This window comes from Limanda limanda, chromosome 2 (genome assembly GCF_963576545.1).
Source record: "Limanda limanda chromosome 2, fLimLim1.1, whole genome shotgun sequence".
Lineage (NCBI taxonomy): Eukaryota > Metazoa > Chordata > Actinopteri > Pleuronectiformes > Pleuronectidae > Limanda > Limanda limanda.
The window spans coordinates 7,812,636-7,828,552 of NC_083637.1; the positions used below are offsets into that span (position 1 = coordinate 7,812,636).

General features: G+C 43.4%; 2 protein-coding genes across 2 annotated transcripts; one reads left to right on the forward strand and one right to left on the reverse strand.

The window, feature by feature from the left end:
- Positions 1-548: 548 nt before the first annotated feature.
- LOC133015986 (collagen alpha-3(V) chain-like) lies at positions 549-3,723 on the forward strand. The gene is made up of 5 exons (XM_061083287.1): positions 549-657; positions 1,776-1,888; positions 2,085-2,153; positions 2,471-2,704; positions 3,577-3,723. Exons 1-5 carry the CDS (start codon positions 549-551, stop codon positions 3,721-3,723), a joined length of 672 nt encoding a protein of 223 aa, XP_060939270.1.
- A 3,945-nt stretch (positions 3,724-7,668) lies between these two features.
- LOC133015997 (E3 ubiquitin-protein ligase TRIM11-like) lies at positions 7,669-15,088 on the reverse strand. Its single transcript, XM_061083296.1, has 5 exons — positions 14,845-15,088; positions 14,327-14,672; positions 11,726-11,840; positions 8,963-9,210; positions 7,669-8,827 (listed from the first exon to the last, which is right to left on the reverse strand). The coding sequence occupies exons 1-5, from the start codon at positions 15,086-15,088 to the stop codon at positions 7,669-7,671; spliced, it is 2,112 nt and encodes a 703-aa protein (XP_060939279.1).
- Between the last annotated feature and the right edge of the window lie 829 nt (positions 15,089-15,917).

Sequence of the window (15,917 nt, forward strand, 5' to 3'; positions counted from 1 at the left end):
AGAATCGGAATCAGAATTATTTTATTTGCCAAGTATATTTGCACATACAGGAAATTGCCTTGGTGTGGTTGGTGCACTGTACTTAAAACAATTTGACAAAACAACAATATATACAGGAATACAACAATATATACAGTAAGAAACAATAAGTTAAGTTAACCAGTGAAGTGGATGCATATAAACCAGTGAATTTTAATGGACAGATTATTCTATGCCTCTGATGCGAAAGTGTAAAGTCAAATATTAAGGACAGGGGCCTGAGCTCAGTAATGAATCACTACCCACCACTGCAGGGGACATTGTACTTGTGTATCCTTGCATGTCGTGTGTGCATCGGCTGTGTGTTGCCTCCAGTGTTGTGAGTCTGTGTGGATGTTGCAGGAGTAGGAGGGAGGGAGGAAAGGAGGGAGGGACAGGAACAGGGGGAGGGAACTGCTGCTGCTGCTGCTGCTGTTCCTTCTGCTGCTGCTGCTGCTCCGGGGAGAGAAGAAGAAAGAAGCACCGCGGCGGAACACACGGCTGGTCGCTAGCCGAGGAGAGAGGGCAGCATGGCGGGGCTACAGGACTTCCACCCGGGCGGCCACTGGCACCGGAAGACCTGGATCAATGTACTACTGGGAATACTGCAATTACTTTTACAAGAAGCGCAGCTGCAAGGTCGGTGGTGCTCACCTTTTTAGTTCTATTTTCGCTATGCGTAAAAAAAAAAAATTACCAAAATAAAACAATAAGCTAGCTTGATTTGACAGCGAATGCTAGCGAGGGGAATTATTAAACTATAAAATATGTGTTGGGATATTTCAGATTATATTGAAGTGGTAAGAGGTGTGTTGTTATATTTTTAAAGGAGGGCTGGAGCTGTGTGTGTGTGTGTGTGTGTGTGTGTGTGTGTGTGTGTGTGTGTGTGTGTGTGTGTGTGTGTGTGTGTGTGTGTGTGTGTGTGTGTGTGTGTGTGTGTGTGTGTGTGTGTGTGTGTGTGTGTGTGTGTGTGTGTGTGTGTGTGTGTGTGTGTGTGTGTGTGTGTGTGTGTGTGTGTGTGTGTGTGTCCGTCCATCGTCCAGAGACCTGCAGTACGTCCGAGACTCCGAGCCGCTACTGAGAGGACGTTTGCACACGTATGTGGCCAACCCCCGCTCCCTGACGAGAAAGAGCTTGCAGGTACACACACACACTCAGACGCACACAGAGTAAGACAGTCGCTGTAGGGAACACACATAACCTTTGGTGTGAAAACATTGATTTCACGCATGCCGAGCTGAAGCTTCCTGTCTGCTCACAGACGTGCAGGCATCTTTCATCAAGGGGACAAAATTTGTCTTGAAGCCTTGGTCGACTCGCCGGCTTCAAGTCTCTCTCTGCAGGAGTCTCGTGTACAAAGTGGCAGCAGCTCCACACACGAGCTAAAAATAAACCGAACGTCTGGATGAGTCGGAAATGTATTTCATTGATGCATAAAATCAAAGGGAGTTTATCTCCATCCTGCGTTTGTTGCTTTAGATTTGCAGGAGAGGAAGTCAGATTACCTCGCCGCAAGTTCTGAATTGTAAACGTATCTCACTTCCATAAATTAGGAGTTCTAATCTCATCAGTCCCGGCGCTTTCTGCCATGATGCTGCTGGCGGTACCTGATCACATTTCCCTGCATGTTGAGACTCTTTTTCACTCCCAACAATTTCTCTCCATCTTATACTAATAATAAATCTGCAGGACTTGTCACTCTTTGGCGTTGAACCCTCTGCACTCGTCTCCCCCCCCTCCTCTCTCTCTCTCCTCAGGCGAGTACTGGATCGATCCCATCCAGGGTTGCCATCGAGACTCCTTCAAAGTGTTTTGTAACTTCACCGCACAGGGCGAGACGTGTCTGCACCCGGACAAGAAGTTCCAGTCGGTTAGTTTTCATGCACCGACGCATTATTATGGTTACTGCTTTGTTTTTGGCTTATAATTTGATCAACTTTTCTCAGCAAAAAGAAGCATTTGTCAATAGTTTAATGAGTTGGGGATAAAGTGAACATTAATGCATATCTAGTAACTGTCTGTGTGTTGATTGAGGGAATTTGAAGCTATTTTTTTTTTGCCTTCAGGTGAAGTTGGCTGCCTGGAAAGGGGAGAAGCCCGGCACATGGTACAGTCAATTCAGGAAAGGAAAACAGGTATGGTTTGATCATTTTGCATCGAGGTTAAAAAGTGTTTCATTCTGGGTCTTAAATGTGTTTAGTTAGGTCTTAATATTTTAGGTGATTCCCTCATGTTTCATTTTAAACCACACAATCAGGTCATTGTCTGAAAAAACCCCTCAAGATCAGAACAACTCAGGTCATAACATTGTTTGTATATTGTAGTAAAGTTTTGTGGTGACACGTCCAAAGTAAAGGACTGAATGTGCACACAACTGCCTTCATGCATTGTTCTGTTTCATACTTTATTTGTCCTTGACATTACATTGATATTTGGTTCTGCTGTTCTCCAGTTTTCCTACTCTGGGACGGACGGCGTTCCCATCCACATCGTTCAGCTGAACTTCCTGAAGCTGCTGAGCGCCATAGCCACACAGAGCTTCACCTACCACTGCCTCAACTCTGCCGCCTGGCTGCACACCGCCACCTACGGCCACGAACACGCACTGCGCTTCAGAGGCAGCGACGGGGAGGAGATGACACATGAGAACACACATTACATCAGTGCACTATATGACGGATGTCAGGTGAGAAACACACGTGAAGCTCTCGACTCTCGGACACATTCTTGTCTCAAACATGGCATCATGCCTTCGCACCTTCAGAAAAATATTTATGAAGGAAAACACTAAAGACTATCTCAATACATTTTGATGGACATTGCCTGAAAATGAAAGTAAACACAAATTGACGCCAACGTGAAACCAAAGGACATATTACAAGTGGAATAAATAAAAAGAATATTTTAAGTCCTTTTTAAAAAGTTCCTTGAAAGTTTTGAAAGAGAAATCCCTTCACTGAGCGTCATGTGACAACGCTCAAGTAAATCTCTCGAATGACCAGCAGAGGGCGACTCCCCTGGTTTCAAAGAAAAGTTTCTATAGTAGTCTATGAGAAAATGACTCGATTTATAATGCCAGGAAACATTTGTCGAAAGGGTTTATGTCTCAATATGTAGTTCAAGTCTTCTTCAACACAGCTTGACGTTCATTTAGTAACCTATGGTCACATTTAGAGTCTTGAAGATAAAGCATGATATTCACTGGGCTGTGTCAGACTCCAGTTCATGGTTAACTGTGGTTTCAAAAAAATAAAAAAGGTGCCAGACAAAAAAGACAAACTTGAGGGTTCAAAATGGTCGTTAATAAACCAATGAGTTGCACAATGAACTTGGTTCCCACCACAATCAGGAAATATAAGTTCTGGGCAAGAAACGCACAATATAAACAATGAATCAATGCACATGTGGTTGGAGCATTTTAGTAGTTTAAATTAATTAATTTTGTCCTTTAACCTTTCTTTAACCTCACATCAAATGAAGTATGTAATTATTTGATATTTAATGCATGAAATAGTGATGTCACCTTATTCAATATCTATCTGTGTTTCTCCGTCCCAGACACGCTCAGGGCAGGAGAGGACTGTGCTGGAGTTCCAGGCTCCTCTCTCCACCACGCTCCCCCTCATGGACGTGGCCGTGTCCGACTTCGGAAACGGGAACCAGAAATTTGGTTTCCAAGTCGGCCTGGTCTGCTTCAACGGTTAACTGAGCCAGGGGGCGCTCATGGCGTGGCAAGAGTAATTTAATAGGAAAAAATAGCAATGGACATTTTTTTTTTCATGCAGGAAGAAAACTGCTTACAAAGACAAAACATGATGTCATATATTTCTAAGTCGATTTACCTACAACAGTGTTCTTCATCTAAACCTTAATTCTCTTATCGACTCAGACTCTGAGTCTCGTATATTCATCACAAACCTTCTCACAGCCGACTCTGTGTTTTCATGAGAAGTGCATACTGTGCCTCTTTCTGACTCCTCAGTAACCTCAGATTTTAAGTGGTGCTCTCACTCATCGATCCATGTTTGCTCCTGTAATTATCATCCGTGCACTTGATAACCATCTATACACAATCATACATCAACGTCTTCAGATATGCTAAATTGCCTTTTTTCAGCAATCCTTCACCCGCCATGTCTGTCATCATCAAACCTCAAGTTGTTTTGTGTTATTGTTTTGTCTGTTGTTGTACTTTTGTTATCGTAATGATCTGTTGTGATGTATGTTGGAGTGTAAGTCATCACGGTGCTATTATGTAGCTCCCTGCAGAGTACATTTCTTTGTAAAAGGGAACTGGGGCAGTGCATTTTTTATATATATATATTGTGAAGCCATGTTTTTTATATATTTTTTTTCAACATAACAGAAAACTGTGGTACGTGATTCCCTCGAGATCTTTCTGTACATAGTTGTGTGGAGGAGCGACTGACATGTTTTAATAAAAGTACACAATGTACATTTGAATTAATATGATGGGATTTTCGGGGTAAGTTACACAGCCCCCTCTCAGTTCGGGCTCGCTGGGTGATGTCAGCGGCTCGCTTCTGGTGGATGTGTTGGTGTTTATTCCAGGTATGAGGTCAGAGCTGCGCGAGGTGAGTGAGTGAGTGAGTGAGTGAGTGAGTGAGTGAGTCTGTCTGTCTGTCTGTCTGTCTGTCTGTCGAATATAAGCCCTGTATGAATAAATATACACATACAATTATATACTGTATACACACATCTAATGCATGTATTTAAATAAATGGATACAGAAATATATGTGTAGGACAGTGACTTAAAATGATTTTAACAACCTTAAATATGCTAAGGGAGGATTTAAGAAGTGAAAGTGGATGTGTCTGTGTGTGAGTGACAGGGGGGGCGGGGCGGTGACAGGGGGGCGGGGCGGTGAGATGGGGGGGGCACTCAAAACAGGTCAATCTGAGGAGGGCTGTTTTAGACAGGGTAAAAAGGGTGCTGTTTTAAATGATCCTTGTGGTATTTTGACCAAAAAATGTTACAGACATTTCATTAAGACCCCAAGGAACCATATCAACTTGTGACAAAATGGGCATAATATGTCTCCTTTAAGGGTATAATGGTGCCATATTATTAATGTAGGTGAGGAGGATGGTTTTAAATTCTAAATGTAACAGGAAGCCAGTGTAGTAAAGCTAATACAGGAGACATGTTGTCTCTGTTCCTGGTTCTCTTCAGGACACATTTTGGACAAGCTGCAGAGTCTTTAACGACTTACTGCTGGAGCCTGATAATAAGGAATTACAATAATCAAGTCTGGATGGAACAAAGGCCTGGACTTGTTCTTCTGCATCTTTTTGAGAAAGGACATTTCTTTCAGATGTGAAACCAGTGGAAGAGGGCGGTCCTAGAAATGTGTTTTAAGAGAGAATCAAAGGACAAAACTTTAATGCACATGTGTCAAACACAAGGCCCGCGGGCCACATGTGGCCCGCGAATGAATTAAATGTGGCCCGCATGATAAAATCTATTTACTATTAGAGCTGGCCCGCCGGCAGTGTTTTGCAAGTTCTCAATACAAAATAAGTACTGACAACTCCTGAGGGTCAGTGAACACATCGGGATGGGGCACGTGACAGTTCTAGACCAATGGCAGGCTCTCATTGGCTGACGAGTGGGCGGGTCAATGGTGAATGACAGATCCCACAATGCACTGCCCGTGTGTCGGCACGTCAATCACGGTCCCGCGACCGCGCACCTCACAGTCTGTATCACATATCACTTGTGACAACTTTCAACTATCCCTCTCCCAAACATGGCTAAACGAAAGGTGGCATTTGAAAACAGGAGCTTTCAAGACAGGTGGGAGGAACAGTATATGATCGCGGATGTAAAGGGTGGATCCGAGAAAAGATGAAGGAGAAAAAAAATGAGGAAAAAAGTGAGTTGACAGCTTATCACTGCATCATACACCAGGAGTCTTTGTGTTGCAAAGCCTTGAAAACGAACATGTGATGAGCATCATAACATTAGCGGTTAACTTAATCAGAGCCAAAGGTTTAAATCACCGCCAGTTCAAGTCTTTTCTGAAAGCTCCGAAATACCACGTGTCTGTGTGACATCACGAGCCACCCGAATGCGCTCAACCTGCAGCTTCAGGGGCGGGGGGGGCGGGGCCGTGTCATCACTGACATGTACGCTACAGTGAGGGCTCTTAAAACCAAGCTGCGCCTGTGGGAGACGCAGATGCTGCAGGAAAACTTGTTTTTCTCTTGCTACTACAGGACATTTGATTTTTCTTTGAAGTCAATTATTTTTGGCTGTTGTTTGCCTGTAGAAAATGTTTTCAGTGGAAATTACTCTGGAAATACTGCAGTTAAAGCCAGAAAGCAATTAATGAAACTGATTTTATTACTTTTATATTTATTTATGTATTATTTATTATTTGTTTTCATTTATTTCATAATTAATGTTGTTTTATCGGCAATACTCTATAGGCCTTGTTAGTTCCAGGTTCAATATGTGCACTAAGGTTCTTTCAATAAGTTTTCAATAAACGTTGAACCCATGTGGCCCTCGACTTGAAGCAATTTTTTGATTTCGGCCCACTGCCTATTTGAGTTTGACACCCCTGCTTTAATGGATTCTTTTATTGAACAACAAAAACAAGAATGTTTAATAAAATAACTGATTCCCTATGATCCCCTCCACCCAAAAAAGTCCCATTACTAAACGTAAAATGAATTAGTCAAGCTTCTCAGGCCTCTGGTCTGAGCGTTTTGCTGCGATGGAGGAATGCACAGTGCAGGGTTGAAATTCAACTGAATTTGCATTAAATCGGGTTGTTTAACCAAGATCATGCTACGAGATCTAGAATTGCTATCGTTAGCCACGTTAGCAATTCTGTTACATTACTGTTACATTACTGCTCAGGCTTTTATTTGTGGTGATTATTTTAACTTTTGATAAGTTGCCCAACTCGCCCTTTTTTGATGGACCCCCACAGCAGTGAGTAATTCAGGTGATGGTGCACCGTACATACATCCTACTCTCACGCTGTAAAAAGTTAACCTACTGTATACAGATGAACTTGGTATTAAATTGAACATGGCTTCAGTGTAACACGTAATCAACATGCTAGGTAATGACAAAGACGTTCAACAACAACACAAAGTCATAGGTTTACTTTTCTGGCAGACAATGTTCCCAACTGCATCCGGGGTCCAGCTGAGCTCGGCTTGCCTAGTCTTGTTTTCAACTACCACTAAGTTCCGTTATACGCTAACGTTTGCAAAAAAAGTGTAAACTTTTCCTATATTCCTGAGCTTAACTTCCCATGGAAAGTTTCCAGAAAGTTACCAGAAATGCCCCCCCCCCCTTTGCAACGCAAATCAGGATCAATACAGGTTCTAAAACATCACAGAACCTGATTTCAACATTGATTTAGAAAACAACAGCAACATTAGATCTTTCAAACACATTCATTTCAGTGTAATTATAGATTTCTGTAATTGTTCTTACAAAGTGAGAACTAAATATGTGTGATAAAGGAAGGTCAGTATTTGATTGACAGCTGATCTCTGTGCGGAGCAGAAACGTCACCACGACGAACTTTGATCAACAAACATGGAGACAAAAGAAGTTAAAGATTTTCACACAGAACCTAAAATCACTGCTTTTTATGACTCAAGTCTATTTGAGTTTACAGAAGTCAGCTGTGGATCCATCATAAACCCTAACTCCAGCATAGAGAGGCTGAGTGAATGTGGTCTGGACTCTGTGGAGGAGAGTCATGGTGTCAGAGACGCTGTAGAAGGACAGAACACCTGCACTGTGATCCAGGTACACTCCTACTCTGGAGGACCAAGGACCTGACACTCGAGTCCAGATGCTGTTGCAAAAAAAGCTATAACTGTTTCCTTCACAATATAATGAGCAAGATTTATCATTGTCTCCAAATCTACATTCACCTGAGTCTCCTGCTCTTCTGATATTCTTGTATGTGACTGCTACACCAACTGCTTCTCTCCCCCCCACCTCCACCTCCCAGTAACAACGTCCAGTCAGACTCTCTCTACTCAGGACCTGAGGCCAATAAAAGAATCTGTCTGGGTGATTAGAATAAGACTGTTTTTTACATATACGTGTTACTTTTCTGTTTCCCGCAGATAATAATAGATGTCCGTTTACTGTGTTTGAATCCATTGTGATTTCCTGTGAATATTTGAAGAAGTCAGCTCTGGTCTCTGGCTCTGGTTGTCGCAGTAAAACATCCACTTTAGACACAATCTGTAAAATCTTTGTCCCTGTCTCACTCAGAATGTCCTGCAGTCGACCTCTGACCTGTGACACAGCCGCTGTAACGTCCTCAAAGTCCCTCAGAGGACGGGCCCTGATGTTAGATGAGTGTGTAGATTCACTGAGTGGTGACAGTGAGGGGTAGTTGTGTAGAAGCTGGTTGTAATCCTCTGTTTCTGAGAGCTGCTTCAGTTCATTGTCTTTCCTCTTCAGCTCAGTGATCTCCTGCTCCAGTCTCTCCTGAAGCTCTCCAACTCGACTCACTTCAGTTTCCTGCTGGGATCTGATCTGCTGCTCCACATCAGAGCTTCTTTCCTCCAGCAGACGGATCAGCTCAGTGAAGATCTCCTCACTGGCCTTCACTGCTTTATCAGCAGAGCCATTGACGGCCTTCTCCTCCTGTTGAAGCAGCTTCACGTCTTTCTCTGTGTCCTGGACTCTCTGCTGGATTGTTTGTCTCCTCGGCCCGAGTTCTCTCTGCCTCTCAGTCCTTTCTCCTGCAGCTGTAACTGTGTCGTGGTCTTTATGTTCATCCACAGAGCAGAGATAACAGATACACTGCTGATCAGTGCGGCAGAACATCTTCATCACCTCGTCGTGACGAGAGCAGATGTTCTCCTGGAGCTTCTCCGAGGGCTCCACCAGCTTGTGCTTCTTAAATGGAGGGGACTGAAAATGACGCTGGAGGTGATCAGCAGGAGCAGCTTGGAGTCCAGTCTTCTTCAGCTCCTCCAGTGAAGCAGCTAACATGGTGCTTGTCTCCAGGACAGGCCTCGGTGTGAAGGTCTGTCTACACTGAGGACAGCTGTAGCTTCCTCTCTCCTCCTCTTTGTCCCATTGGGTGTTAATACAGCTCTTACAGTAGCTGTGTCCACAGACAGTAGTCACCGGATCCTTCAGCAGATCCACACAGATCAAACAGGAGAATCTTTCTCTGTCCAGGAGATTTTCTTGTTTCTCCATTTCAGCTGCTGTCAGAGACTGTAGAATAGTTTCACTTCCTCAGAACAGTAACAGATCTCTGCTCCTTATTCTTAATCGAATTTAGTTTAAAAAGTAGGCTTACCTCCTTTTGGTAGTAGGTGGTGCTATCGCTATCACTTTACTAGACTAATAGATCTATTCAAAACGCTCTTTTCTCTCTTCAGATCGTATAAATCATTCATCTTTGCATCTAAGACATCAAAGGATTCTAACATCACTGACACTGTGACATTAAAGCAAACTGTCAACAAATAATTATTTGCTTAATGAATCCTTTGAAGTGTTCTTTTATATATATACAGCTCATTTGAGCTGTAAATTGTAAAGCAGCCAAGAGCAGGTCATCAAAGTTGAAAACATGTCACTTCCTGTACCCAGCAGGTGGCGCTGTAATGATGAGACAATATTGATATGGATCTGATCAGGGCGGGACTGTGAATGTGTGAATGAGGTTTGAGGCTGAAAGAACAATACGCAGAGGAGTTATAATAAATCCCTTTTTTTGGCGAATCATTCAAATGTCAGGCCACGCCACGGTCACACCGTGTGATGAAATCATACCGAAGAAGTTTATATCTCCATCTTAAACCATGTGAATATCTTCATGGCTGTTGTTACACAAATGTATTTTGAGGGAGACTGAAGCATGAACACTGAAGTTACAGCAATTTCGTGTTTAACGGCAAATTGATGAACTTTGACGCCACGCCACGATCACACGGTATGACGAAGGATAAATCCCTAAATCATTTTTTATCTCCATCTTGTTGTGATGACACTCATCTGAATTTGAAGTTGATCTGATGAAAGCCCTGGGACAAGTACGTCAAAGTAAAAATGTGTAATATGGCCAAAATGGCCACTAAATCCAAAATGGCGGGCATCCTGTTGCGTTTTTCATAATGCTCCTTGAGACTTTTTTGTGCGTCTGGTCATGATACACAATTGTCTATATTTTCGTGAGGATCGGTTAAAGCTAACTGAGGGGGCTTTCCGTAGGTGGCGCTGTAGAGCTACTTTGTCACGCCCATTTCAAATTACTCCAGAATACGTCAATTTCCACCACTTTCTAATTTACTGCAAACTTTAGAAAGTTTTTGAGCATGGGAAAGCCCCCAAAAAGCCCTTTCACTACGCTCAGAATAATCCTTTCAATTTCAATAGGGCCTCCCACCAGAGGTGCTCGGGCCCTAACTAGGGCTACGTTGTAGCACTAACGGGCCCGAGCACACGCGCGTTTCAAGTCTGTCGCAGTCGGGAAAGAGACAGCGTTCGATGACCAAGCGCTCGTCTCCGCGTTGCATGGGTTTTTTTGCACTGCGGCAAGGATAAACGCTTCACTTCCTGTAGCCAGTAGGTGGCGTTGTGATTTTAAGTCAAATAGTCTTCGCAGATGTCTTCAGGCTTCGACTCTTGTCTTATATGTCTAGTTTGGACTTGATTGAACCAAATATGCCTGAGATACAGCAGCTCTTGTTTCGATGGCGTGTAATCAAACGTTGACGCCAGGCCACTGTCACAAGGAAAGACGAAATGTTAAAATTCAAATAGTTTTAGATCTCCATCTTCTTGTGAAGGCACTCATCTAAATTTTAAGTTGATCTAATGAAAGCCCTACGACAAGTATGTCAAAGTAAATATGCTGAATATGGCCAAAATGGCCACCAAATCCAAAATGGCGGGCTTCCTGTTTACTCTAGCATATCTATCCAAGAGACTTATTTCTTTGTCATGCACAGACACATGTCCCCGTCGATTTTTGTAGAAGTAGGCCAATCGTAGTGCCGGGGCTGCCCTTTAGGGGGCGCTAGTCAGTTATTTTGCCACGCCCATTACTTAAACCCATCTGACAGTCTTCAGGGGGGAGCTGTTGATACACACATGTAATTTGATGGAGATGGACCCAAGAACAGGGAAGTTACAGCGATTTCGTGTGTCATGGCGAGTTGATGAACTTTGATGCCACGCCATTAATATGGCGTTTGACGAAAAGTCACAGTAATCTTATATCTTCATTATCAATGTCTTGAGACCCATTTGACAAAGTTTGACAATGTTGCGCAAAGTGGATGAGGAGAAATACTTCCAAGTGTAAGACGTACAAAAAACAAGACATTTCCTGTTGCCACCAGGGGGCGCTGTAATTTTAAGTCACGATTTCTGTGTCGATGTCTTCAGGTCGCAACTCTTGTCTTATGTGTCTAGTTTGGACTTGATTGGACCAAATATGTCCGAGATATAGACGCCCGTGTTTTGATGGCGTTTAATCAAACTTTGACGCAACGGCACGGTCACAGGCTCTGACGAAAAGTTGATTTTTTTGATAACTTTAGATTTATCGACTTTCATCATGTTTTATTACAGCTGCCGGAGTTTCAGAGAAAATCAATGCGTTTGAAAAGGTGTATTTCAAATTCAATGGAAATCACATTGATTCCCTCCAACATGTTGTTTGCAGGGCTTGTACCCGGGCTCGGAGGAGGGCTGGCAGGTCTACAGCACGGCCTCGGATGTGTGTGTGCACGGTGGTCGCCCCGGCACGAAACCTCTGCAAGCGAGACCCTCGGAGTCGACAGCTCCGCCTGCTGACCGAACAGGTGTGTCTGTGTGTCTGTGTGTCTGTGTCTGACCTGTGAGTGCGTCCTTGCATGTGTCAGTGTTCGGCATTGGGATGCAGCACAGGAGTGGTGGGGAGGGGGGAGAGGCGGCCTACTGGAATGAAATATTCCCTGGACTGTCTCTTTGTTTTGACACCTACACAAACACACACAAACAGACACACACCCGGGTTTCACTGACAGCTGTAGCCCTGATACATCAGTCGCTGCAGACTCAACGTGCCAGAGGAGTTTAAACTCAAAGGCAGCACTGACAGATTGGCGGGAAAGACACACTTTGCTGTATATTGCCGATGTGCAGCTCTGTATGAGACCATTTGAGTGCTTGAACGTCTGCATGTGTATATACTTGTGTGTGTGTGTGTGTGTGTGTGTTTGTGTGTATTTGTGTGAGGCTGTGGATGTAGCCGCGTAGGCACTTTCCTGACGATATATCTGCGTCCTGAGAGAGGAATAAAAGTGATTTGTGACAGGAGCCGATGAATTATTGAACGCCATCAGTTCCTGCAAACATTTTTCTCGGAGCAGGCGCCACTGCAAGGCTCACACATCAGGATACCCCCCCCCCCCATTCCCGCCAACGTAAAAATGAAACGTGATTATAACTCGCTGCCGGTGTTACATAAATCAAGGAGGTAACACGAGAACTCTCAGGAATAATAACTCCTTCCGCTCGCTCCTCCACTCGGTTCCTGTTGGGGGACTTTGTATTTTATGAATTTTAATTAGTTCAGCGTGAGTGTGGAAGTGACATCGAGCTCCGGCTGTGAGCATGAGGGCGTGTCTCCCTCGGCCGCGCCCCCCCCCCAGCATGGGCTGCAGCGGGAGACGTGTGCGAGTGACGTTGTTTTTCTACTTGTGTTTGTTCTGCGCGTCACTTCCTGATATCTGGGTCGTTTTTATAACAGATCGTGTTTTCTTGCTTGTTTTTCAGCCCGATATCAAAAGGAGATGTGAGATACGTGGTAGCGATTCAGGCGGTTAATGAGAGAAGGCGTGGGAGTGTTTGTTTCTTCACAACACACAACACACTGTCGGGGAGAATCTCATATTGAAATGGGTCTAATGAGATGCTACTTCAAAGAGGAGCAGCATCTGTGGGTCTTTGCTTCCTGGTTGTTGAGCCAAAGTGTTTAGAATACTTAAGGTTCACTTTCAAATGTTTCTCTCATATTGGATTCTATTAATCATCCGCTCTGCCATGTCTGTCCACCCTCTCTTTAAGGATTCGCTAACAAAACATTTAGTAGCCGTGTGTCTTCCCAGATTTACTTCTCCGTTATCTTGGATAATCCGCAGCCTTTTAAATTGGAACCAATTTCCGCTATCTGTGGCTTTTCCTCTTTTCTTATAAAGTTCTCATTTTATTTTCATCATGAAATACAAATATTGAGTGTTGTCTGTGCAATCTGCTCCAGATATTTGTGTTCCATGGAACGTGACTTTTAAAAAGATCTCCTGAACCTTTCAAATTTCCTTTAGCTCCATCATCAGATCTTTTTTTGGGGGGGTTTTATCCAATTCTTTACCTAACAGATAAATATAATATAATATACTTTAATGACCTGCGGATAAAGTAAGTCAATTTAAACTTCATCAAAACCAAGACCACCAACAGTCACTTTAAATTCAATCCAGCCAAACTAAAGTTACTCTCCTTGGCAGAAGTAAAAAAAAGTCCTGAGCTCCTGCCTTAAGCCCACGTTAGGGCAGCTCTGAGAATAGGGGGCCATTCAAATTTCATTGAAATTAATTTTTAAGCCGATAGCAACTAATTCATCTTTCTAATTTGCTGCACTGGGCTAATAGAGGCAATAACGCAGGTGCATTTACGACACCAGCGCTACACATTTCATTACAAGTGTTTTAATTTTAGTTTTGAATGTTAAAAACTCTGGACTATTTGACCGATGCACTTTTAGATGAATACGAAATCAATGAAATATTAATAGTGCAAATAATAAACCTCGGTGATCAGCAGAGTATTCTGCTCCACAGTGATCTGTTATCTAAGTCAGATAACTGAGGACAGTTAATGTGATCTGAGAAACATTCCCATCATATCAAAACACATCAAGCACCGAAGCTGCATCAACTACAGTCGAGTTGTCTCCAACTTATTTTGTTAAAATCAAAAACGTTCTGACATAACTAAGTCAGTGTTTGGTTGCCACTGTACCTCGACACATTATTGTGCCTTAACAGTTTGTGTCAATGTCAACAAATCAATATACATCACATTAAGGTACATTACTATATATACATATATACACGCAGCAAAAATAAGCGGGCGAACAGAGAGACCCACCAGGGTCGTAACATTGGGCTAATGCCCTTTGAAAAGGACTGTTTTATTGAGCTTGTGTCTCATGTTATTGCTCTGTAAGCCCAGTGTAGTAATTTTTGCGATGTGGTTTAGCCTCAACTTAAAAAACAGGGACACAACTAACGTAAGCAGCGTATGGTGGTGGCTGTCTATACCATACTGCGTGTCGCTGATGTGCTCCCCAAGCACAAACACATCCTCTGACCAGATCCTCTTCCGCACAATGTACATGACCTCCAGCAGTTTGATTGGCTGTGATCGTGTGAAACTCGATGATGCCTGGCGAATGACCCACTCTGCTGCCCTGACGACCCTCACTGTGCCCTCTGATGGAATCACCAGGCCTCCATTGTTTCTTAGAGACAGCAGGTGGTAGCTCTGGTCCTTGATGGCAGATGCAGCGTCTGTCACCAGGCTGGCATGGCAGAAATCACAGGACAGCTTCTTCAGTGCCCGTCGCACAACAAATCCTGAAATTTGAGTTAGTATAATAATATCATAACTTATAATAATAATAAATAATAAGCATGGGGAAATTAAGGGGACATTTCTCTTTTTGGACTATTGTCACATTGTTTTCCCACAGATTTGACGATTGGCTCCATCGGTTATTGGCAAAATCGACATTCAGTCAGCCTTTACCTGAAATGTACACAAGAGCGTTGTCCACAAGACCATCGAAGCGGACAGGAAGGTAGCTGTGGTCATGGATAAGGGCAGGAATGTCCGCAAACGGGGATGGAAGATCTTCTTCTCCTCCTGCTGCAAAGGACATTTCTACAGCTGACAGGCTTGATGAGGTGTCAATGACCGCTGGTAGGGACTCTGTCTCATCCTGCACTGTCACATTTCCTCTGCATGGCTTGACAACTCCACACCGGGCCATCAGCTTCCTAAATATGTATTTGAATTGGCTGGCATTGGGGTTGTTATTCCAGCCACCTTAAAAAAAAGTGTAGTTTAATAAAAGCATTGAAGAACCATGGCATATGAAAATGAGGATGGAAGGTTTAAACAGCTTTGAGCTGTGGATGAAGATGGGACTCGAGGGGTTGTTGATGGATTCCACGTCGACGCTGAACGCACAACTCGCGATCGCATCCAGACTGTAGGGGGCAAAGACCCTGAGACACACACATCATATCATCATTAGTTTTTGAAACCAGTGGATTGTGTTACATTTTTCTCCGCAGCATCTTCTTAGTAATTATATGAAGTAATGTCCTCTGGGTTCAAAATACGTTCATGACGTTATTCAGGGTTTATGTTCATTCACTTGTTGTAGAATAAACACGTATTTAGCCTGAAATCGGTACAGCTGTTTATAGGATGGCACAACATACCTCTTTAATTCAATAACATCATTATTGTCCACCTTGAGCCGCAGCATGTCCCCCATTTTGCGGGAATGATGTCTCCCGATGCTAAACATCTTAAACAGAAAAGGTTGAATCTCTAAAAACTCTCAATCTACCCAAATATGAATTGAAAGAACACATCAGCAAGATAAGGAACTCTCACCTTTCAAACGACCAGAGGAGAACGTGGGGGACAGGATGTTACGAATCCGTCTCCAGTCATCACCCATGGAAAAGAAAAGAGTGTCGTCCATTTCCCCGATCGACGGGGATCGACGGAAGATCTAAGGGGGCAAAATCATCATGTGGGAATATAAATGTGTGATTAATGTTGTATGTATTTGTGGTAAAGCCGTC